The sequence below is a fragment of the Marmota monax genome, unplaced genomic scaffold (genome assembly GCF_021218885.2).
Source record: "Marmota monax isolate L192 unplaced genomic scaffold, Marmota_monax_Labrador192_F-V1.1 WCK01_AAM20220418_F8-fsc00009, whole genome shotgun sequence".
In the NCBI taxonomy this organism is placed as follows: Eukaryota; Metazoa; Chordata; class Mammalia; order Rodentia; family Sciuridae; genus Marmota; species Marmota monax.
In genome coordinates, this window is record NW_026694710.1 from 16,652,838 (window position 1) to 16,677,267 (window position 24,430).

Sequence of the window (24,430 nt, forward strand, 5' to 3'; positions counted from 1 at the left end):
CCACATCCTAGTAGTACCACAGGGTGGCAAACAAGCCTTCAGCATATGGTATTTTGGAGACATTTAAATCATAACAATTAATTTGTCAAGTTCTACAAAAATGTTGGCATTTTTTATTTTTGGCATATTTTATTGGGATTGTATTTCATCCCTTGATTAAATTTGCAGAGTATTGCCATTCAGCATTAAGATTTTTCTGTGTACAAACACAGTATTTATTTTCTCTTTCTTTGGGTCATCTTTATCTTTTATAATTTTCAGTATATAAGTCTTTCACTTATTTCTGCAAGTATTCTGTTTTGGTGCTATTATAAAAGTGATTATTAATTTCATTTTGGAATTATTTGGTGGTATTGTATACAATAAAATTTTTGTATATTGATATGGTATTCTGTGACTTGGAAACTTGATTATGAGCTGGAATTTATTTTTTGGTGTATAGGATTCCTTTGAATTTCATGCATACACGAGTTTACTCTCTATAGAGAAATAAATTGTCTTGCTTCCTTCTTTTCCAATCTGGATGTCTTGTATTTGTTTTTTCTTACCCAATTGCCCTGGCTAAAACACTGCAGTACAATTTTAAGTAGACCTGTTAAGCATTTTTATCCTTGTCTTAGCCATAATCTTAGAGGCCAGTCTTTTGGTCTTTCACTATTATTCTGTGTTACCTTTGGATTTTTTCATAAATGATTTTTATTATATTGAAGTTTTCTTATATTTCTAGTTTGTTTTATATTTTTACCAGGAAAAGTTACTGTATCTTGTTAAATGCTTTTTCTACACTTAAGATTATGTGGGTTTTGTCTTATGTTGTGTTAATCTGTGGGTACGTTAATTGATTATTAGTTTTTTAAAAAGTTTTTTTTTTTAGATATTGATGGATCCTTTTTTAATTCATTTATTTATATGCAATGTTGAGTATAGAACCCAGTTACCTCATACATGCTAGGCAAGCACTCTACTACTGAGCCACAACTGCAGTCCCAATTGATTAGTTTTTATATGGTGAACCAACCTCACATTCTTGGTATAAATCCCTTTTGGTCATAGTGTATAATTCTTTCTATGTGTTGCTGCATTCTGTTAGACAGAAAACTTCATCAAAATACTGTCAATCAATAGTTTTCTATTGATTTGATAATTTATGCCTTCTTATGTTGGTGTCAAGATAATATTAGTCCTGTAGAATACGTTATAAATGTTCATTCTTTTTACTAAACAGGTTGTGCATTATTAGAATTAATTCTTTAAATATCTGTTATTGGGCTTTTTGTGTGTTTTGAGGTTTCTGTTTATTTAACTCAGTTTCTTATTTTCTATATAGGTTATTCAGAATTTTTTATTACTTCTTGAGTTGATTTGGTAGTTTATAATTTTCAAGGAATTTAACCTAAGTTATCTAATTTATTGACATAGTTTCTGATAATCTTTTTTTAATAGTAGTTTATGGTAATCTTTTATGTGTCTTTTGGACCATAGGTGATATCTCCTCTTACTCTTCCCTCTTTTCAGCAAATTGAGTATTCTTTGGTTTTTATCTAGCTTAGTCTTGCTAAAGGCCCAGTGTGTGTCTGTGTGTATTAGCTTTTCAGAGAATCACTTCTTGTTTTTTAATTTGTATTTGTTTCTGTCTGACCTTTAACTTATTTACTTTTGTTGCTTGTTTTAAAGATTAGGTTATTTATTTGATTTTTTTTTCATCTAAATGTTAATAGTTGTTCTCTCTAAGCACTGCCTTAGCTGCATCTCATATATTTTGGTATATTGTGGTTTTATTTTCATTCAACTACTCTTGTAATGTTATCTTTGACCCTTTAAATGTTCAGGATGTGTTCCTTATTTCCATGTTTGTGAATTTTACATGCTTTCTTTTGTCTATTGGTATTGGATGCGTTAGCCTGTTGCTGTGACAAAATACCTGAGAAAATCATCTTAAAGGAGAAAAGATTTAGTTGGCCCTAGGTTTCAGAGGTTTTAGTTCATGATCAGTTGGTTCCATTGTTCTGGGCCTGTGGTAAGGTAGAACATGATGGTGTGGAGAATGTGATAGAGCAAACAGTTTACCTCATGCTAGTCAGGAAATGTGAGGATGTGGGTGTGGACAAGATATACCCTTAAAGTAGCGACCTACTTTCTCCAACTAAGCCCTACCTCCTAAAGTTTCCACCACTTTTCAGTAGTGCCACCAGCTGGGGACCAAACTTCCACACATGAGCCTTTGGGAGATATTTCAGTTCCGAAGCATAAGATTGAAGGACATATTTTGAATTCTTTTAAATTGATTGAGATGTGTTTTGAGACCTAACATTTCATCCTCTTCAAGAATTTGCATGTGCATTTGTGAAAAAAAAAAATATTCTGTTGGTATTAGACAGAGTGATAAATATATATGTTTGATCTATTCAATTTATAGTGTTGTCCAAATATTCTTATCAATCTTTTGTCTAGTTTTTCTGTCCATTATTGAAAGAAAATTCAAGTCTCCAATTCTTAGTGTCAAATATTCTATTTCTCCCTTCAACTAATTTTTTTTCATTTATGTTTGATCTTTGTTGAGATTTTATATATGTGTATATAATTTCTTCTTGATTAATTAAAACCTTTATCATTATCAAATGATTCCCTCAATTTCTAGTAGCAATTTTTGAGATAGAATCCTGTTTTGTATTGGTATAACCCATTCAGCTTTCTTTTATTATTGTTTTTATAACATGTCTTTTTTCCATCCTTTTTCTTTAAACCTATTAGAGTATTTGAAGTTAAAATGTCTTTTTTGACAGCAGTTAACCAAATCATTAATTTTTTAAGTACATTCTCCCTGTCTCTTCCTTTTACTGGAATTGTCTAATCTATTTACATTTAATGTAATTACTAATAAAGTAGGACCTACATCTGTCATTTTACTATTTTTGTTTTTTCCTGGTACACAAAGGTGCTTTACCAGTGAGCCATATCCCAAGCTCTTTTGTTTGTTTTAAATTGAGAAAAGAGTTTTAAAAATAAAGTTGAGACTGGCATCAAACATGTAAGCCTTCTGTCTCAACTTTTCAAGTTGCTAGGATTACAGGTACATACCACTGTACCTAGCTTTCTGTTAGTTATATATGATTTCTCTATGCCTCCATAACTACTTTCTTTGAGTAAAAATAAATACTTTCTAGTATAATATTTTATTCCCCTTTTTTTGTTTGTTTGTTTAGTATATTCACGGTTTTGTTTGTTTTTTGTGTTTTTTTTTGTGGGGCGGTGGTGGTGATTGCTCTGGGAAATGCAATTCATATCTTTATTAACAAAAATTGAGTTTGAATTAATACCAGCTTAATTTGAGTAGTATAGAAAAATTTTGTTCCTATAGGTATTATTCCTTTTCCCCTCCTTTGTGTTATTATTGTCATCCATGTTGCATCTTTATAAACATTATACGTTCACCAAGACAGATTCACAATTATTGTTTTATGCATTTACTTGCTAAATTAGATAGGAAAAGTTAGAAACAAAAAGTAAACGTAATTTTAAGACCAGAAAAATACATTTTTTTACTTCTTTTTTTTTTTAATTTTTTATTGTTGGTTGTTCAAAACATTACAAATTTCTTGACATATCATATTCCACACTTTGATTCAAGTGGGTTGTGAACTCCCACCTTCACCCCATACACAGATTGCAGAATCACATCAGTTACACATCTATTGATTTACATATTGCCATACTAGTGTCTGTTGTGCTCCGCTGCCTTTCCCATCCTCCACCCTCCCCCCTCCCCTCCCCACCTCTCCCCTCCCCTCCCCTCCTCTCTCTCTACCCCCTCCACTGTATAACCCTGAGGGTCTCCTTCCATTTCCATGCAATTTCCCTTCTCTCTCCCTTTCCCTCCCACCTCTCATCCCTGTTAAATGTTAATCATCTTCTCCTGCTCTTCGTCCCTACTCTGATCTTAGTTACTCTCCTTATATCAAAGAAGACATTTGGCGTTTGTTTTTTAGGGATTGGCTAGCTTCACTTAGCATAATCTGCTCTAATGCCATCCATTTCCCTGTAAATTCTATGATTTTGTCATTTTTTAATGCAGAGTAATACTCCATTGTGTATAAATGCCACATTTTTTTTATCCATTCGTCTATTGAAGGGCATCTAGGTTGGTTCCACAGTCTTGCTATTGTGAATTGTGCTGCAATGAACAACGATGTAGCAGTGTCCCTGTAGCATGCTCTTTTTAGGTCTTTAGGGAATAGACCGAGAAGGGGAATAGCTGGGTCAAATGGTGGCTCCATTCCCAGCTTTCCAAGAAATCTCCATACTGCTTTCCAAATTGGCTGCACCAATCTGCAGTCCCACCAGCAATGTACAAGTGTACCCTTTTCCCTATTTTTTTACTTCTTATTTTTATTTTATTTTTATTTTTTTGTGGTTCATATTCTTTATTTCTTTTTTTAATTTGTTTTAATTAGTTACACATGACAGTACAATGATCCAGAAAAATACATTTATACTGTAATTCACTGATGTAGTTACCTTACTTATGCTTCTTATTTCTCCTTGTGGAATGAAGTTACTGTCTAGTATCTTTTCATTAGGTTAGCTCGACTAGTGATGCATTTTCTGTTTCCTGGGAATGTCTTAATTTTCCTTGTTTTCTTAAACAATAGTTTTGTTGAATATATAATTATTAACAGTTATTAATAGTTAACAGTTTTTCTTATAGCGCCTGCAGCGTGAGTGATGAGAAAGAGAGATGGAGGGACTGAGAAATGAAGGCAAGAGGAAGAGAGAGAGGGGCAGAGGAGACAGAATGAGAGCACCAACGTTCAATGATATTCCAGCTAGAAATTTCAGTCATTTGTAACCTGATCTTTAAAGTAACCACACATTTCCACAAATCACCATGGTACAACATGGAGTGGACTACAAAATAATTTAATACAGGAGACACAGGAATCATTTCAAAGCCATCTTGCAGCTGGCTACCACACAGAGCTTGTTAAACTTTTTAAAGTATTTAACATTGAAAAATGAAAAGATAAGGCAAAATAAGTAAGTCTCTGTTTTTGAGGGCAGTAGATTCACTTCTGTATGGCAGTGCTCGCTCTTTTCTAGCTAAATAAAATATTCCCTCAGTATCCATGGTGATTGTTTCCTGGAGCACCCCATCAACACACACACACCCCATAATCTCTGGATACTCAGTCCCATATATAAAATGGTGTAGTATTTTTATATAATCTATGCGTGTTTTCCCATATTTATCTGACCTTTGTAAAAGTGAATTTAAAATCCCTTACCAAGTTCTTGAGTTATCATTTGCTTATTTTAGTTAGGACAATTTGGACTAGTGATGTAGGATACTTACTGATTATTCAGCAGCTGATTAGCATTGTGTTTGTGTCTATCTCTCTTTTTTAATTTCACATGGGGGTTTGTTCTATATTGTAACATAAAAGGTACAAAGAAGAAGTTAGTGAATAGAACAGAGTTTATAAACTTAGCTCTAAACTTAGCCCTAAAGTATAACTCTAGTTAAATGATACAAGTTTATGTCTTCATTCCTTATTATGTCTTCATTCCTTTCTGGCAAATTTTATCCTTATCAATTAGCGAGGTGATAATAATGTTAGTCAATTAATGGCAGGACAGTTAACTAAAATATCTAAAAGCAAAGCCAATGTCTCTTTTAAACACATAATGGAAAGCAAAATTAGGTTTGAAAAAAGAGAAGAATGTTCATACAAGATTTCAAGATTCCTAAAGGTTTATATATTTGGAATTCTTGTGTGCAACATGGAAACTTTTTATTTTGATGATTCACTTTAATTAAGGTATATATGATAATGCTAACTATTCTGGACCAAAAAGGATTAAATGGATTTACAAATTATATCGTTTCCCCAGTTATTCTTAGTTTTACTTACTTGTCATTTTATGATTTAAATAAAATATAATTAAAACTAAAAATAAATAAAATATAACTGCTTAATTTGCATCTTTTTGTTTCTCTTGTTCTTTCTACTATGATTTCTGATAGTAGGTAACATCTAATGAACTTTTAATATGCCAAATGCATAGTTTAGCATTTTACCTCCAATCTCTTGTGATCCTTACAGCATCCTGTAAGCAAGCATTTCTGTAATTTGAGACAGGGTCTCACTGAGTTGCTTAGTGCCTCACTTTTGCTGGAGAAATTAAAACATGGAGAATATATATATAATAAAATACCCTGATCATAAAGATGGCTAAGATTGCAACCTGTAGCTATGGTTTTTATTCCAGTTTCCAAGAGCAAATAGTGGGGGTTTTTCCCATTCAAGTTCTAAATAAAGAATAAAAGTGAAGGATAAAATGTTACTTTCTCTATAGAACCAGTATCTCTTCTCTCAGATTTTTTTTTTAAATTCAAACTTCTTTGTTTCATTAGAGATAAAATATTTTTCATTATGTAGTATCTGAAATATAGATTTTTCAGAGTTTATTATGTAGTATCTCTAGCAGGTCTGAGAAAGTGCTCTGTGATCAGATTTATTGACATTTCTACAGAACCATAAATGGACACATATTGATTTAGGTCATGTTTTGCTACCAGATGTGATAGGGAGGCAGGATTGTGTATCTCCTCTCTTCAAAATAGTAACATTTTAGAGTCATAGACCTATGGTGATAGATACTAGTTGCAGAACTCCTCTTCAGATCTCTTGGAAAAGTTTTTCTAATACTTAAATGAAACTAGGGAGAGTTGTGCCTTCAGTCTTAGCCAAGGATCAGGAAAGGCCTATTCATACAATACTACTTTGCCTGGATAAGTGGTTAGGTATTTAAGGTTCAGAGAATTAGTATCTCTAGAAATAGGGACACTTAAGCAAATATATCCTTCCAATTTTACCAGTCACTCTACCTCTGAAGGCCAGTATATATAAAGGAATTGGAGTAAAACTAGCAGTATGTACAAAAAAGCCACCACCATTACCACTGTCAAACAAATCTCTATACTGCTGTTATACACTGTGTTTACAAATGCCCTATCATTATCACACAACTTATGTCACACTATCTATCTTTCAGTTGTTTTTGCCCATTATGCAAATTTCAGGCAGAATTATATACTACTGTTGAACTTCTTTATAGTGGGTATCTTATCAAATGATATTTATAGAATTAAGGATTAAGAACCTCAACAATTCTGTCATTTTATAGGGAATCATAGGAGATGCATGCTGAAGTATCTATGAATGAAATGTCCTAATTCCATAGAGTCCCTTCAGTGTCTCTCCACATTAATAACAGGAAAAAGAAATGAAATGTAATGAATATTAACAATTCTTGAAGCTTTATGGAAGCTTTGTCATCATACTATTCAATTTTTTGTGATCAAAATTTTTCTATGTAAAAAGTTTAAAAATTCTTGAAAAAATTTAGGGTACAGAAATACATATTTAACAAATTTGAAAAACTCAATACAGAGTTTTTTAAATGTTAATGCATGTACTCTGTATATTAAATTAAAAATTGCTTGGTGGGCTGGTGATATAACTCAGTGGTAGAGCACTTGCCTAATGTGCATGAAAACCTGGATTCAACCTCAGTGCTACCAAAAATTAAAAGAGAGAGAGAGAGAGAGAGAGAAAGAATGCTTGGTTATTCATATACATAATTTATATTCACATACTAATTATTAATATCTAATATATTTAAATATTAAAATTCTGAAAATAAGTTCTGCTTATGTCTAATTGTCTATCTGTATTTTAATTTGGTACAGAGAATGTTTATTTGCAAGAATTGAGAAAATATGATGTTTTGGGGGGATATGTTATCACGAAAATAAATGAGGCTTCTGTTTCTCAGTCCAGAAACCATTGGCAATTGAGAACTGTTGCTAAGACTTCTAATATCACTAATTTTGTAATAAAAATAAGTTTAAATGATGGTGGTTTACATTTCCCTTTTTTAGTGATTATTGTATTTATTTCTTCCCTAGATCTTCCTCAGAACTGTGATCCTAACATTCCCCTAGTTGCTCAGGAATTAATGAAAAAGATGATACGTCAGTTTGCAATTGAGTACATTTCAAAAAGTGGTAAAATTCAAGAGAATAGAAATGGTTCAATTGGACCAAGTCTCCTATGTAAAAGTATCCAAATGAATCAAGCAGAAAACTCCCTTCAGGAAGAGCAGGAAGGCCCCTTAGACCTCACTGTGAATCGAATGCAAGAACAAACTACTCAGCAAGGTAAGATTTTTGTGTGTGCACAGTATGTAATTTTATGTTTTAATATCCTTAAACATATACAAAAGTTTTTGTATTCATAGGGAAATTTATCTTAGAAGTAACATTATTTTAATTTGCCTCTGTAATATGGTCTAGAGAAAAAAGCAAATTTAGAATTTTGTGTTGCATTTTTAATTATTTATAAAAGAAAATTTGAATTGGTCTCATCTCTTTACAATGAAGTATATGGTAAGAAATTCACAATAAACAAACTAAAAGATCCGAGTAAAAAGTTGTTTATAAATTACCTTTAAAATGGGCTGTTCCATCTTTTGTATTTAGTTGAGAAATAAAAGAAATAGATGAATTATCTTTTAATTGTTTGTGATGTAACTAGAAAAAGAAGAAACTTAGTATATGTGACAAATATAATGTAATCATGTACTGAATTGTATAGGGACAGATTTTTCAGAAGGTTGAATGATGAAGGCCATATTAAACTCATATCTAACTGAGTTTAATTAAAGGAGAACCTTGAGTTAACAGAGGAAAGTCAGGAAGAGCCTTTTGAAGTGTGAGGGAATGTTATCAAATAAATACTTGTGTGGAGATGAGAGAACAAGTAGCTTTTGTTAACCTGGGCTAAAGATTATGTCTTGGAAGCGATAAAAACGTTAATATTAAATTTGATCATTGAAAGCAGTGGTGTTATTTCAGGACTCTCAAAAGAAAGTACAGAAATCAGTATAGATATAGAAGGTATAGAGTTTTCAGTTTTTAAGTCAGATTAAAATTGAGAGGGACTGAAATATGGATATAATTTTCCCTTGTTTTGAAATATGGATTTAATTTTTCCTAATTTTAGGTTATATGAGTTTATTTGGAAATATTTGAGAAACATTAAGATAATAATTATGTTGTTAAGACAAAAGAAATGTCAAAGGTAACTATGATATAAGGCTTAACAAAAAATATATTGGTACATAGAATTTTGGGCATTGGAAAGCAGAGCATTTTTTAAATATTTATTTGCAATGCATGTTTTATACTCCTTTATATCACCTCCCCTTTTATGGAGGCATTTTAAAATTCTCAAGATGTGAGAACATAGAGTTGGGCTTATGACAGACTTGTGATTGAAATCTCAGCTATACTACTTAAATTCCTTTTACAAGTACTTACCTATCAGCGCTTTAATTTCTCACTTTTAATTTGCCTATGCTAACAATGAATTTGCTGGAGCAATGTGAGAAGTAAATAAAAATTAAACTCACAGATGGGCAACACTAATCTTTCCATATTCTCCACCTCCCATTCTTAACCACCACAGAAGAGAAGCCTTAGAAGTAACATGATAGTGAGCTGTAAATATTTGTATAGCTGTTACATTGAAGCAGGACTGACCTTTTTCTACATGGTCCAGGAAGTAGAATTAGGAAAATTAGCTGTAAATTAGAGGGAAATATTTCAGGTGAATGAAAGGAAGATTATTTCTGAGGATTAGATATATCTCAAAGAAGAAAAAGGACATGATTCCTTTATTACCTTGTCTTTGGAGGTATTCAGGAGCATTTGATAAGTGTTTAAAATAGGTGTTACATTTTAAAATTAAATTTTTAAAATTTTTAGTCCTCAGATTCTATTATTCTAATGAACATAACTGGTAAGACAGATCCAAGCATATACAGAAAATAACATAAAACGTTTAAACTATTGTCATATTCTAGGCAAAGTATACAGATATATGAATACAAATTGAAGTTGTAAAAGTAATGATAGTTATAAATCTAAAACTAGTCTTCTTGATACTTTAAATACTTGAGTAACTTCTTGATGTGATTTCCTTTTTCTTTAGGACAAAAATCATTTAGTGTGATTATTAGCATAGCGAACAAGGGGGTATAGTGACAGATGAAATGAAGGAAATAAGTGGGGACCGGATTATGAAGAAACCATAAAATATTGAAGATTTTGACTTTGCATGGGGGCCATGAAAAAATGCTTGACCATTTGGAGTGGAGAGTGACACGATCAGATTTTCTTTTATAAAACCATTTTGCCATGGTATGGATTAGTAGTTTCTCAGATGTGTATACTTGCATACAAAAAAGAAAAAGTGGACCTGCATACTTTCGATGAATGTGTATGTGTTTGTGTGTCTGTGTCTACTGATAAATTAGATGTACTGATGTTTCTACAAATTAAAACACTTTTAAGATTGAAATGAAGATGTTATAAACAAAATTTTTAATGTCTTGCTAATCGTTATGACTGACTGACTTACTACCTGTCTTATTGCATAATACATACTTCAGGATTCATTAGCAATGACAGAAAGTATAAATCCATATTTCAAGTAGATTCCTTAAGAATTGGAAGTTTTATTGGCTCTTTTTTACTGTTCTTAAGAGTTTGGTTAATACGGTTCTCATACAGGTAGTGACACCACTTCCTTTTCATTGTGGCCATTTGCTATTGCTTAACATTTTTCCAAAATGAATGATTATACCCTGGGAAAACTGGAATATGGACATTTACTCTTAATGTGCTTACAAATTCATTGTCATTCCAGACAAAATTCTAATAGGGTTTATTGTTAAATACGGCTTGTTGAACTTGAAATTTACAAGCAAAACTTAAAGAATAAAAAAAAAAAGTAAAATTGGCAAGGGACTTTCTCTAAAAACATCAAGACTTAAATAATAATTAAAAAGGGGTGCTGTTAGCCAGGATGCAAATCAATAAAACAGATTAATAAGCCTAGAAATTCCCCCAAACATTATTGGACTCTTAATACAACAAGACAGAGATGCCATTGTAAGTCACTGGGAAGGATATACTATTCATTAAACAGTTCTAGAGCAATTGGTTACTCACATGTAGTGGGAGACGGGGAGATGGATCCCCACCTTATTCCACTAACAAAAATAATTCCAGCTTGGTTAAGGGGAGAGTGAAAAATAAAACTAAGAGAGGAAAAAAATTTATAATACTTTAATGAGCTCAAAACAGGAAAGAAGATGCAAGAATCACAATCCATGTATATTTGACTGTGCTGAAATTCAAAAATTAAAAGTGCTATAGAAGTCACTTAAGAGAATGAAATGTTAAGCTTTATCTATAACTGATTTAAAAAAAAAATTGGCAAGCATTCAATTTAAGAAAAAAAAAAAAACCTGAACCAATGGGAAAAATATGCAGACACAATTCTCAGGAGATATTAGAATAGACAACTAAGCAAAGAAAAAGGTGCTTGAAAGAATATTTTGCCCTCATTCCCAATATAGAATTTTTAAATTTTGTGGTAGAAGAGTATTTAAACCTCTGATTGACTACAAATCCTTGCCACAGAACCTTTGACTGCTTCATTACACTCATATCTGAAACAAACCCATTGTTTTATGTTTCTTTCATCTGCAACAACATTTTGTTACCAATATTTACAGTAGTATATCTACCTGGGCACCACAGGATACTTGAGAGGCTGAGGCATTAGTATCACAAGTTCAAGGCCCAGTCTGGGCAACTTAGTAAGACCCTGTCTCATAATAAAAAGGACAGTGGGGCTTGACATGTAGTTCAGTGGTAGAGTGTTTGCCTAGCATGTGAAAAATAAATCCCCAGTACTGTCATAGAGAGAGACTTTTAAAAAAGAACAAAAAAAGATTTTATTTCCAAGACTTTTCTTTTCCATGCTAGCACTTTGGAAAATGTCTCATATCCTAAACTCCAGGATCCAGTTCCTTCCTACCTGTCTAGTCCCATCGTGTGTGCTTGTGTGTGTATGTGGTGTGTATGTCTGTGTGTGTGTGTGTGTGTGTCTGTGTCTCTGTTTAGTCTTTGTACTGGCTTTTTCTCAGTTTCTTGAGTAAGTCCTACCCTCTCATTACCACACGTTGGTACCTAACTGCAAAAAGAAAAGAAATGTAATCTTTCCAGTGTGTATAAATTGGATTTTTCTTTTTTCTTTTGCAAAGAACATCATTACAAAAAGGCATGTCCTTTAATAAATTCTCAAGGCTCATAAAATGTTACTTGATTAAGTAAACTAGGTATATAAAGCAAAAAAGAAGATAAATTAATGTCTTTTGTACCCATTCCATTTTTTCCCAGAAAATTTGTATAATTTAATATAAAATTGGCTACTAACCACAGGTTCACAAGTGAGAATCCACTGTTTTCTGCTTTTCCTTTATAGTTTCATGTGGTCTTTCCCCAAGGAGATAACTTTCATATTTACCTTAATATGACTTTAAGTTATAAGTATGCCACATGGTATTCTCTAGTTGATGAATAAATAAAAGCTGCTATTTTGTCACATTTTTTCTTCTATTAATTTTAACTGATATATAAAAGCAAAAATTGTACATATTAATGGAGTGTCATGCTTGTTTGGCTTGTTGTTTTTCATCATTTTTATCTTGGCCAGACCATGACTTTAACAATGAGAGAATGATAAATTCCAATACATAAAAAATGAGAAGCTTGGGTACAACACAGAAGAAACTATCATTAGAAAAATCAAAAGGCAATGGCAGCATGTGAAAAATCTGTTTTCAATTTATATTATAAAATGAAAGACCAATAGCCTTAATATTAAGAGTTCCAAAACACTGAATAGTAAAAATCAACAACTTGACAGAAAAAATGGTCATAATTATAGTTTAGTTCATTTAACAAGAAAATCTAAAAGCCTTTAAACATAGGTAAGTAGACTAATTATCCTCTTATGTGGTTCACCTCTATCAAACTGATATCAAGTTTAAAAATACTCTAATCAGGCTGTTTTAAAAAGCAGACATTCTCATGCATTACTAGTGAGAATATAAACTGATACATCTCTTATGAGGGCAATGTTTTACCCTTTGATCCAGCAATTGTATTTCATACAGTCAAGCCAATAATTAATTATACCTGTACCACAAATATGACATGATATACCTTAAGATTTTTCACTGAGACATTATAAATTTATAATAGCAAATTATTAGACATAATACAAATATCTACCAGTACTGGACTAGTTATCATACACCCACACAATGGAAGACATCTGAAAAAGGGGGTGAGGATGATCTCTTTAAAGTGATAGTTTCAGGTTTTGAGAGTGTAATAAATGTATCTTATTGCAAGCATCAAGTTAGGATTATGATGTTAGTAACACTACACACTTAGAAAAGAAGTATAGAGGTACATCAAGAGACTTTACCTAGGAAATTAAATGTATATACATTCTCAGTGAAATTATATTTTAAGAGCAAGAAATACTTTAAAAGGAAGTTTAGAATTTCATTTTAGTAATATTAGTAATGATGTTGCCATCGTTTTTTAAATATATGAGATAAATCAAGTAGGTAATAACATTAACATGGATAATATCATGTGGATTAAAAATGTCAGTACAAACCACAAATCTTTTTTTTTCTTTAAAAAAAAAAAATACACATTTCCTAGTCTGACCACAGCAATATAGCCTCAAGCAATGAAAATTTACTGACATTGACCCTACTCTTAGAATGTGGTCTCTAAATACAATTTCCTGTTAAAAGGAAGGAAGCAGGCTTCTTAGAGTCCAAAGTTTGGACCAAAAAATATACAAGATAAGACCCAAATATCTTAGGACAGCAAGTGAGGATGCTCAAAAACTAATATGTTGAAAGAAGGCAGGAGCCAGTGTTATGAGTTCCTCCTTGGTCAAATGAGAAGATTTGACCCTCAGGAGTATCCTCTAAAGTCAATAGTCTGTAATAGAGACTATATACATAGCACACCAATTCCATACTTTGAAAATAAGCAATTAAATGAAAGAGTTAAATATTTATCTTGCCTTTCCTTTACAAATTGTATTTCAGAAAGATTCATAAAGAGTCTCAGGTAATAAATATGAAAGGCATAATAAACTTAAAGTATTACTTTTTGTGAGTCCTAATGAGTTTAATTGAATCAAACAACATCAGAACACAAAACTGACTTAGAAGAAAGTTTATTTGGAGAACTTTGCAATGCATGGGTCAGACCGTGGCAATCATAATGCACTGACCACTTGAGTATCACTGAATATATCTCTGTACCTCACAAAATGTCACTTCACCTGTGAAGTACTCCTACCAATATTTTGAGCTTAGACCTTTGCAGTTCTTTTAGGTTGCTGGTTCTCAAGCACAGTTCAGGAATTCGTAGGAATCCCTGAAACTCTTCCAGGGGTTATGTTAGGTGAAATTTAATGATAATTATTTGTCCTTTTCACTCTCATTAAGCATCAGATGTGTGATGGCTTAACTTTATTGAATGGAGAAACAGATATAAGAATCCAACTGTGTTCTATTAAGTTAGACGTGAAAAGATTTTTTCAAAACTGTAAAAAAATGCAGTTCTCAGTTTTCATAAATGTTTTTTATTAACATTTGTCAGATTGTTTTTGTTATCTGTTAATATTTTTTAATGTTTCTGCTTAATTTGATATGGTAAATATCAGTAGAAATAATCCACATAAGTAAAAGCTTTTTGAGGTCTGTAGTATTTTTTTAAGTTGTTGATAGACCTTTAGTTTATTTATTTATTTTTATGGGGTGCTGAGAATTGAACCCAGTGCCTCATAATGCTAGGCAGATGCTCTACCACGGAGCTACAATTCCAGCCCCGAGTTCTGTAGTATTTTAAGAGTGAAAAAGGATCATAAGATTCAAAACTTCAAGAACTGTTTGCCTTAGAGCTAATTCCAAGTTTATCAGAATTATGTGGAGATTAAAAAATAATGTAAATGACACCACAGAAAAGAAAATAATCCATAATGTAATATGTTCCAATAAAACTCATTATTTTAAAAAGTCAATGTCATGTTGAAAGGTAAAATAAAAGAATATGTTAGGAATATCAAATTTCTAGACTCTTGCATTGCACATGTATGTGTTCTTTAATGAAAAATTCTGCAGCATGGTTTGAGAGTAAGGTAATTAGTTCATTGTGGGGAATACTGATTTCTAGACGTATGGGAACATCCAGCCAGAAATTCAGGAGAGAGGTTTGAAGCACCAACTCTGAAGACTGCATTTTAGTATTATTTATTGCTAGATTAAAATTTTTTATTCAAGCAGTGGCACAGCACATGCTTTTAATTCCAGTGACTTAGGAGGCTGAGGCAGGAGGATCACAAGTTCAAGGCCAGTTCAGCAGTTTCATGAGGTCCTAAGCAACTTAATGAGACCCTGTCTCAAAATCAGAAATGGCTGAGAATGTGGCTCAGTGGTAGAGTGCCCCTAGGTTCATTCCCCAGTACCAAAAACAAAAAACAACTAGTATCATTATTTTTAAAACTGGGGGAAAGCTGCTCTATAATTAAGAACATGAAAATCAGATATAACAGATATTATTTTATTTTGATCCTTATGGAACATATCAATTAAAAAGACATTTTAACCCATTAGAAGAAAATTCAATATAAACCAGATGTTAGACAATAGCAATACCTGTTCTAGAAAATCTAGAAAACAAAGTGAAGACAATAACAGTTACCTTGTATTCATCCATTCATAAGTGTCTGTAGTTACTCATCTTTTCAACCTTTCCCAGTCATTTTCTGGAGAGCATCCACATGTGCAGGCACACACTCCTCCCAGTAGTCACCTGATAGGACCTATACTAGATAATCCTCTGTAAACTGTTTTTTTCCCCCATATTTCTAAATATCCTCATGTTACTGAGTATTATTCTACAAAATAATTTAATACTTAAATTGATATATTTAGCTGAACAGTATTCTATTGTTTGGGTCATTCATACATAATTCTGTGTCTTTGATGTATAAGTAAATGTGCTTGAGCTAAGATTTTGTACTCAATCTTAATTTTTACCTTAGAGTTTCCCAGAAATGAAATTGCTAGACCAAAGAGCATACTGTTAGAAGTCAAGAATAGTAAGGTAGTGACCAGAAGGTAATTTCAGAAGGCTTCTAGGTTGATGGCAGGAAATGTAGGTGCTGTTTACATAGGAATGTTCAGTTTGTGAAAATTCATTAAACTATGTACTTAGGTTTACTTTTTTATTTAGGTTTACTTTTGATTATGGATGTAATATTTCAATTTTCAAGTTTTTTAAAAGTCATGATTGATCTATGGATGAACATGAAAAGGACTAACATGGGTGGCAAAAAATTCAAGTTTTCCACAATATTGTAATAAGAATACAATCCATGTTTTAAATAAAATATTTGGCTAAGACTTTAACAGAGAATTAAGTAATATAATGTAAAGGATAAAAAATATAATATGTTTTTAACTATATTTCATTGGCATTGACTTAAAACTTTAACCTTTGAAGCCTTGATTTGGTTCAGTGCTTGCTAGACATGCTAAAAAAAAAAGAACTACTGTAATGAAATTTTAAAATGACATTTCCTGAAATGTTAAAACTTTGTGTTAATTTTACCAGTAGCACTTTCTTAATTAAATTTAGTATTATAAAAAGTTATATCTTAAATTCACTATATTGTTTCATCATTATCAATAAATAAATGGATGAATAATTTTTTAGGGTTTTTAACTGCATATGCACAGAGTAAAACAGATTGGGCAAAAATATACAACCTCTTTCCTTTTTTTAAAAAAAAACAACTCTTGGCTTATAGAGGGAGGGAAATGAAAGAAGGAAAAAAAATGCTATGGTTTGATTGATAATGAGACTCTTACATTCTGTTGTTTCTCTTGTAGCTGAAACATTAGTTAAGACTAGAAATGATAAAAACAATTTAAAATCAGAACTTGTAAAAGCATTCCCTTGAGTATATCCACCATGGTTTTGTTGTCCTTAATAAATTGGGTAAGGATCCATTAATATATATTCATTATTGGAAACTTTTGTGAAAACTTGGTTTGTAGACACACATGTTTATTGCATACAGGTACAAGTGGATGCAGGTATGCTTGGACACATTCACATACATAAATATTTAAGAGCTTTGTCAATCAAAGATCACCAGTGCTACCTTTTGTGTACTTAAGTGATTCTACATTTTATTTTATTATTTATTTTATTCTACATGTTTACATTTCTTGAAGTTTTATATTATATCTTTTAAAAATATAATAGCATTTTTTCAATTTCTCATATTTTATTAATTCCCTTTATTACCTTAACAGCTTGTTACCTTTAATAAGCAAGTTAAACTATATACTTTTTTGCAACTTTTTAAAAATTTATAATATTGAAATGTTGTATCTTTATATACAATAATTTTCATGTCAGATACAAGATAGATAAACTAGAAGAATGTGAGCATTTTAAGAGTTTTCAATCCCTACTAGTAATATTTGATAGTCCAAGTTTATTCTATCCTTAACAACATACTTTGTTTTTTAAAAATATTGTACAGGTTAGAAGTTTGGTTAATGCAGACTATAGAATATGAATACTTGAATTAAGCCTTCTTTTAATTGGTTTGCCATTAAAATGTACAAATTAATAAAACCTATTTATGTCATTGGGTTGTTGTAGGAACGAAAGTTAAAACATGCAGCATTCTTGATATAGTGCTTTGCATGCTTTATACTGAAGTATTATATTTTTATATACATTAGATTTTATATAAGTTACTGATTCCTAGCAATCAAATGGAAATGAATGAAGAACAATTGAAACCTGTATTTTTCTTATTGTACTTTCTAGGAGAGACTATGGTTTTAATTGTTCATTTTATATATGTATATATATGTGTGTGTATATATATATATATATATATTGATTGCTAGGGACTAAAAGAATCTGAAGATCCATTTAAGGAAGTAGATAAGAAGTGTTCAGAGAGGTTATAATGGAAAAAGCATTAGATATTTAATAGACATAATTTTGTGCCAACAGTGCTAAATATTAAGCAATAATTGTGATAAAAGTTTCATTGCTAATGATTATTTTAGCATTTCTATGGAATTTTATTTGAAATGTTCCCTTGTTTGGTCAACATAAAATATATGTGATATTTTCTCTTTATTACTGTTCATAAATGAATATTCAGTATTCTATTAATATTCATGTGTCAAACCTTACTGATATTTATACACATAATATTGATGATAGATAATGTGGCTTGTTTTAACTCATGATGATAGTCAAGTATTTACTAAGTTTCATGGTTTGTCTTGAGTAGTAACTGGAGACCAATAATATTGTGAGACAGTAAATTAGTAATAACATTTTAATACAGTTGATGTTTATCTTTTTTGAAGTAAACAACATTAATCTAGAAATTTTAAGAAAAAATTCTTAATATAATTAGAATCTAAAAAAATTGGAAATTGGTGATTAAAAGCCTCTTTTACTTAATGAAGTGTCCTGTAAAGTTAACACTTTTTCTCCCAGGTAGATAGATACCAATCTTTGGAATTGCTGTCATTTTTTGACTAGCCGAGAAAAGTTTATTTACTTTAAGACGTTTGTTAGTAAATAAAATTCTGCTATATACAGTGCTATCTGCTAGTTAACTTGTGTTGCAGAATTGAGTAAAGCATCGATGAGTCAGTTATTAAGTGTTTATTGAGTTACTACTATTCCCAGGCCCTTGCTTAGCATTTGACTGTTATGAGAAAATGATTCAGTTATTTCTACCTAATTAAATATAAGTTTTGAGTCTAAACATAGTTACTAACTCCCAATAGCACTATTGGACTTATAGTGCTAAACTATGCAAATTATACTAAGTATAGAATAGATGGATACATAGGATGCTTGAGATTGTGAAAGAAAACTAGGGAGGAATTAAAAATCACCTTTGAGGATATGATGCTGAAAGATGTGTGTTTTAGCCAGGCCAGTGGAGCATAGAGCATAACTTTGAAGAGTGCATAAAAGACTCAGAAAGCAGTGAAAAAGAATGATGTCTTTGGAGGAATGGGAAGCAATTCTGTATTACGAGAGTTCTGTATTAGTAGTTGCCCTCTTTGGAATAGATTCTTTATCAGAAATTTGCATGAAAATACAGAGAGAGAACAGTTAATAAACTTTAACCCCCACCCAAAAAAAAACAGCCAAATGTTGAAACTCAAATTACTTAATTTGGCACTGGTTTCAATTTTTCAAACACCAGTCCATTTTTAAAGTTATATCTGATTACTGTCAGACATATATATACAATTACCTGGCCTTGCTGAAATATTACATTGGCTTGTCTTTTAATTCTGAATACTTTTTAGTAGCATTTGATCAGAAGTAAGTATATTGAGATACTAAATGCCCAGTTTGAAACTAAGAAATAAAATGTGTTTTTTTAGTTAGGAAAAACCTAATGAAAAATATATTTTTCAATCCAACTGAAAAGTATAACATAATAGTCATATGCCTGTTGCCTAGAATTAATAAATCTGTTAATCATATGTAATTATACACACACATATATATAATATTTTAGTTGTAGATGGATACAATATCTTTATTTTTATGTGGTGCTGAGGATTGAACCCAGTACCTTACACATGCAGAGCAAGTACTCTACCACTGAGCTACAACCCCAGCCCCTCATATGTACTTCTGATTTGTTCACCCTTCAAGAACTGAGCATTTCTAGAAATACAGTTATGATCTCTTTATATCCTTTCACTTATCCATGGAAGCAATCACTCATACTACCTATCTATGCATCCATAAATTAATTCTGTGTGCTTTAAAAATTCACATAAATAGCATGCACTTTTCTTCCTTAATCCTGAAATTTGGAAATATCTACTGTATTTCAAAATGTTCATGCTTCATTATATAGCACTTTCATTTCTAGATATATATCTAATATATGATAAATTTTTATAATATGAAAACTCTCAGAAGAATGTCCATTTCATCATTGTTCATGACAGTGAAAAATTAAAACAACTCAGATACTTGCCAACAGGTGAATGGGAAACAAATTGCAATAAAAGAAGACAGATTACAGTGGTGGGAATGAACTAGTTACCCTCTGCCTTTTGTTTATGTCACCTTATAAGAGCATAGTAAGTGCTTAGTGTTTTGTCCATGGAGTTAAGTCTCAATAGTTTGGGGGGAAAATTTATATATATATATAAATTTATAATATATATATATTATATATATAACATATGTATATATATTATAATATATATGAGCGAGACACACACACACACACAAAGAATAAAACCAATGTACATATGATGTGGTATCTACATTGTAAAGGTATGATGCTGACAGATGTAATCACCAGTCAGATTATCAATCATCGGCAGGAGCAAGAAAATACTTGTAAAGGTATGATGCTGACAGATGTAATCACCAGTCAGATTGTCAATCATCGGCAGGAACAAGAAAATACTTTTGGCCCCCATTGCTGATCTTTCTTATTTTCCATTCTTCTTCCCAAAAATGTCTTTCTCCTTCCCTTAGGATTTTTACTTTTCTAATTAAGAAGCCCTAGGGGGAACTTCTTAATTTTTTTCAGCTCTTAAGCTTGCAGGCTTGAAAGTAGAAAAAGGAAACATGACATTGACAACATGCTTTCATATTAAGTGATATACTGCTAAAAAAAAGTGATTTTTTTATAGATTACTAAAATTTATCTAAAAATCCTTAATGTACATTAAAACTATTTATTTACATATTTACATATCTTGTGTTTACTCTGAAAATTTTATTGTGAATTTTAATGTGACTATTTTTTTGATGATACTAGATACAGACAATATATTGCTTTATTGTCAAATATCTTTAGAACAAAACTTTTAACATGGGCAGCCTAAATATGGAGAAGGGGCTGTGGAAAAAAGATGAAAGCATTGCTCACCAGGTACATAATTTAGACTTCCTAGGGAAAGCATAACAAGGCTTATGTCTGGCTTATCCAGATTAAAATGAGCTTTAACCAGGGCTGTGTGTGGTAGTGGTTCAGAAAGAATAAGAAATTTGTATTATATTAGCTAGAAAGCTAAAACCTAACTTTTCCATAGTTTGCATGTAGAAGAGAAAGAAGGGGTTCCCTGTACCTCTTTCATTATTTCTATTTTGGGAAATAATTAGATTTTAATTGAGTGCATCAAAAGTATAGAAGAGTTTAGAACTGGGGAAATTTTGTTAATTTATTATGAAATTTTAACTATTAATTAGACGTAGAATAAGTTTATTTTATATGCTTTAAGTTGTACATAAAACATGAACAAAATCGAAGTTAATAAATACAAATATGGGTGAGGCAGTAATAGTTTTTGAAAAAGATATTCTCACAAGTCTTTTAAATAGTCAAATTTTAACTGCTAAAGAACAAAAGAAGTGATGAAATATAGAGAAGACAACTTTTCTTCTTTTAGTAGGTTCTAGAACTATTAATGTATAATGATTAAGATTTCTTACCTTGAGGAATTTAGTGTCATAGGAAAGAAAAATACATAATAAGAACATGATAGTGTTATAAATGTTATAGGATGCTGTTGTCACAGGGAAACATATAATAAGTTCCTTCTAGAGGGTATCTGGATCTTCAAGGATGTCTGGCAAGTTGAATAAATGGAAAGAACATTCTTGGCAAAGGGAAGGTGTACTGCAACTTGAAAAACATGACATCACACAGCATTTTTCAGTAACATGCTATGGTTAGATACATGAGAAGCATAAGATTTGAGATGAATTGAACACCAAGCATAAAATCAGGTTGTATTGATAAAGTAGAGCAAGATACTTGAGCAGTTTTTAAAGGTACTACATGCCAGGTATGTTGTAGCTCTCCAGTCTCCTTTTTTATCCTTCTAGTCTAAGCAATATAACCTCTAGGCACACTAAATTTCCTTGAGTTGTTCAAATTTCTATTCATCAAATATTTATTGAACATTTATTGTATGCTAGGTACTATTCTAGGCAGAAGGGATAAAATAAAATATACATGTTCTCTGCCTTTACATATCTTAATAATCCTCAGTTAACACTGGTAAGTATATAAGCAAATAGAATACACTCTGCTGACTGTTAAATAATGCAGGTAAATGTTGCTGGTATAGGAACCTAAAAGGATGATGATCAACCAAGTACAAGTTATGTCCTGAGCCTTTGAATAATGAGTAAAATTTGGTGAGAATTGGGATGAGTGCGAGTGACAGAAAGAAGAGGACACTTAGGCAGAGGAAACCAACAGAGTAAAAATCCATAAAAGAGAAATAGTATAGCATTTTCCTAGCAAGTTTCCCTACTGCACCCTCAGACCCTTACTCTCTTACACTCTCCCCACATCAGATTGATCCTTTAAAGACATGAATTAAAATCATGTCAATCTTCTGCTCAAAACTGTCCATTGGTGTCCTGTCTTCCTCAGAATAAAATTGAAAGGTTTACAATTGCCTAAGTGGCCCTGTGTACCCTCTTCCTAAATTTCTGATGTTATCTCATTCTTACCCTGGATTACTGTACTCCAGCCATAGTAGCCTCTTTTCTATTCATCTTACAAAGAGACCTGCACTTATGATCACACTTTATAAAATAGCAGCCTCCTCAGCCCTACATTCATTTTTTTCTCAGCTTACTTTGCATTTTGTCTTAAGTGGCTCGACCATAATTGGCAGGTGGCAGTATTGCATGAGTAATCTCACTGGATGCTAAGAATCATGAAAATGAATATTTTTTTTTATTTTAACTGTTGCTCTCATGATGTCTAAAACAGCTATATATAAAATAAACATTCAAAATATTATTCAGTTCTAAGGAGATTATAGATAGGATGCTTTATTTTTATGTTTTCATCTTTTTATTTCCCTGGAACACTTTAAATATTACATGAATTGACACAGTAACAATAAAATTGGTTTGATTTTCTTTTAACTCATTCAGATTATTTACTATATTTTTAAACATGTATTTAACAGTAGAAACACATTTACAGTATTGTATATCACTGGGTTTCAAATGCATAGTTTATTCTTTTGATCCAGAAGCATGTCAGCTTAACAATATCTGAATCATTGAATTTTTAATACAGTACTAAATAATAATAATAATAATAACTGCATTTTAGTAACAAATACTTAAGCAGTTGTTTTATAACAGGTTATTTTCCCTGAAGTTATTGTTATGTCTTTATATAATCATAGGTATAGCTACAACATATTACATAAGCAAAGATTGAACTTTTGTACATTTCAGTAATTTAAAATAGTCAAATTTTACACTGAGTTCTTGCACATACATTGGCTTCAAAGAGTCAGTGGTTTACCTAATGTATATATGCCACATATTGCTAATCCTAATAAGTACTAATTATTCAGTTCTCTTACTCATCACATTTCCTGTTGTTTCTGTTTTGTACAACTTGCATTTCTCCCACCTTCCCAAAATACCATCTAGGAAGCCTTTAGTGGAAAACAGTCATGATTCAGCAATCAAGTAGTTGTTCACTACAAAATTGTGGGAAAGGGGATTCAAGAGTTGATTCTAAAGAGATTACACACACACACACACACACAAAAATTATATATGTCGTCTGTTACTTTCTTCAAATCATCTGGCAATGCCAGTTCCTTCTCTGCTCTTTCTTTCCTATGTACTGCCTTCCCAGTCATGTCCTTGCTAAAACCATTTAAGACAAATAGGTAATGGCCACATATCAAATACAAGTGTTAATAATTTAGGTTATAAATTAGAATTCAACAAGATATGGGATGATAAAATGTAAGGATTGCCTATCTATTACAAATATAAAAGTTTTTTCTCTTGCAAAAATTATAGGGGATGGAGTGTTAGATCTCTCTACAAAGAAAACCAGCATAAAATCTGAAGAGTCATCTATATGTGATCCTTCTTCTGAAAATTCAATGGCTGGGTAAGCAATATCTAGGAAATATAATTTAATATTAATGTAAAATTATCTTTGCAGAGAACTCTTAATAATATTCTGAGTGGTATTGACATAGTTTTCCTCCAGAATTTTTGTCACTCATAAGTGTGTCTCTCTCATACCTTTCATTTGTCCTTTCTCTTTCTTTTTTATTCTTTCTGTTAAAGAAAAGTTATCAGAACAATCACCAAACTTTAGTTCATGTTACTAAAATGAACTATCAGCTTAATCATAGAATGCAACCTAAGAAGCAGGACAAGTAAGAAAACTTTACATTAAAAATTCAGGAGGCAGTTTTAAGGGAAATATGTGATTTCAGTATTTAATTTTTTAAAAACAATGAACAAATTCTAAAAGTACTATACTTACTTACTAATTCTTAAAGCTAGTTTATAGTATTTATATTTTTTTCATTATGCTTTAGA

The 24,430-nt window shown here is 31.3% G+C and overlaps 1 protein-coding gene across 8 annotated transcripts in view; it reads left to right on the top strand.

The window, feature by feature from the left end:
* The window catches only part of Lcorl (ligand dependent nuclear receptor corepressor like), a 149,884-nt gene that overhangs the window by 92,175 nt on the left and 33,279 nt on the right, over positions 1-24,430 (top strand). For 5 of the 8 annotated variants that reach the window (XM_046423861.2, XM_046423860.2, XM_046423864.2 and 2 more), the window contains exons 5-6: positions 7,970-8,221; positions 23,897-23,990. In XM_046423861.2, coding sequence (XP_046279817.1) covers positions 7,970-8,221; positions 23,897-23,990 — 346 coding nt within the window. Of the gene's footprint in view, positions 1-7,969; positions 8,222-23,896; positions 23,991-24,430 lie in introns of those variants that run through there. The other 3 variants (XM_046423870.2, XM_046423867.2, XM_046423868.2) reach the window with 2 other exon arrangements.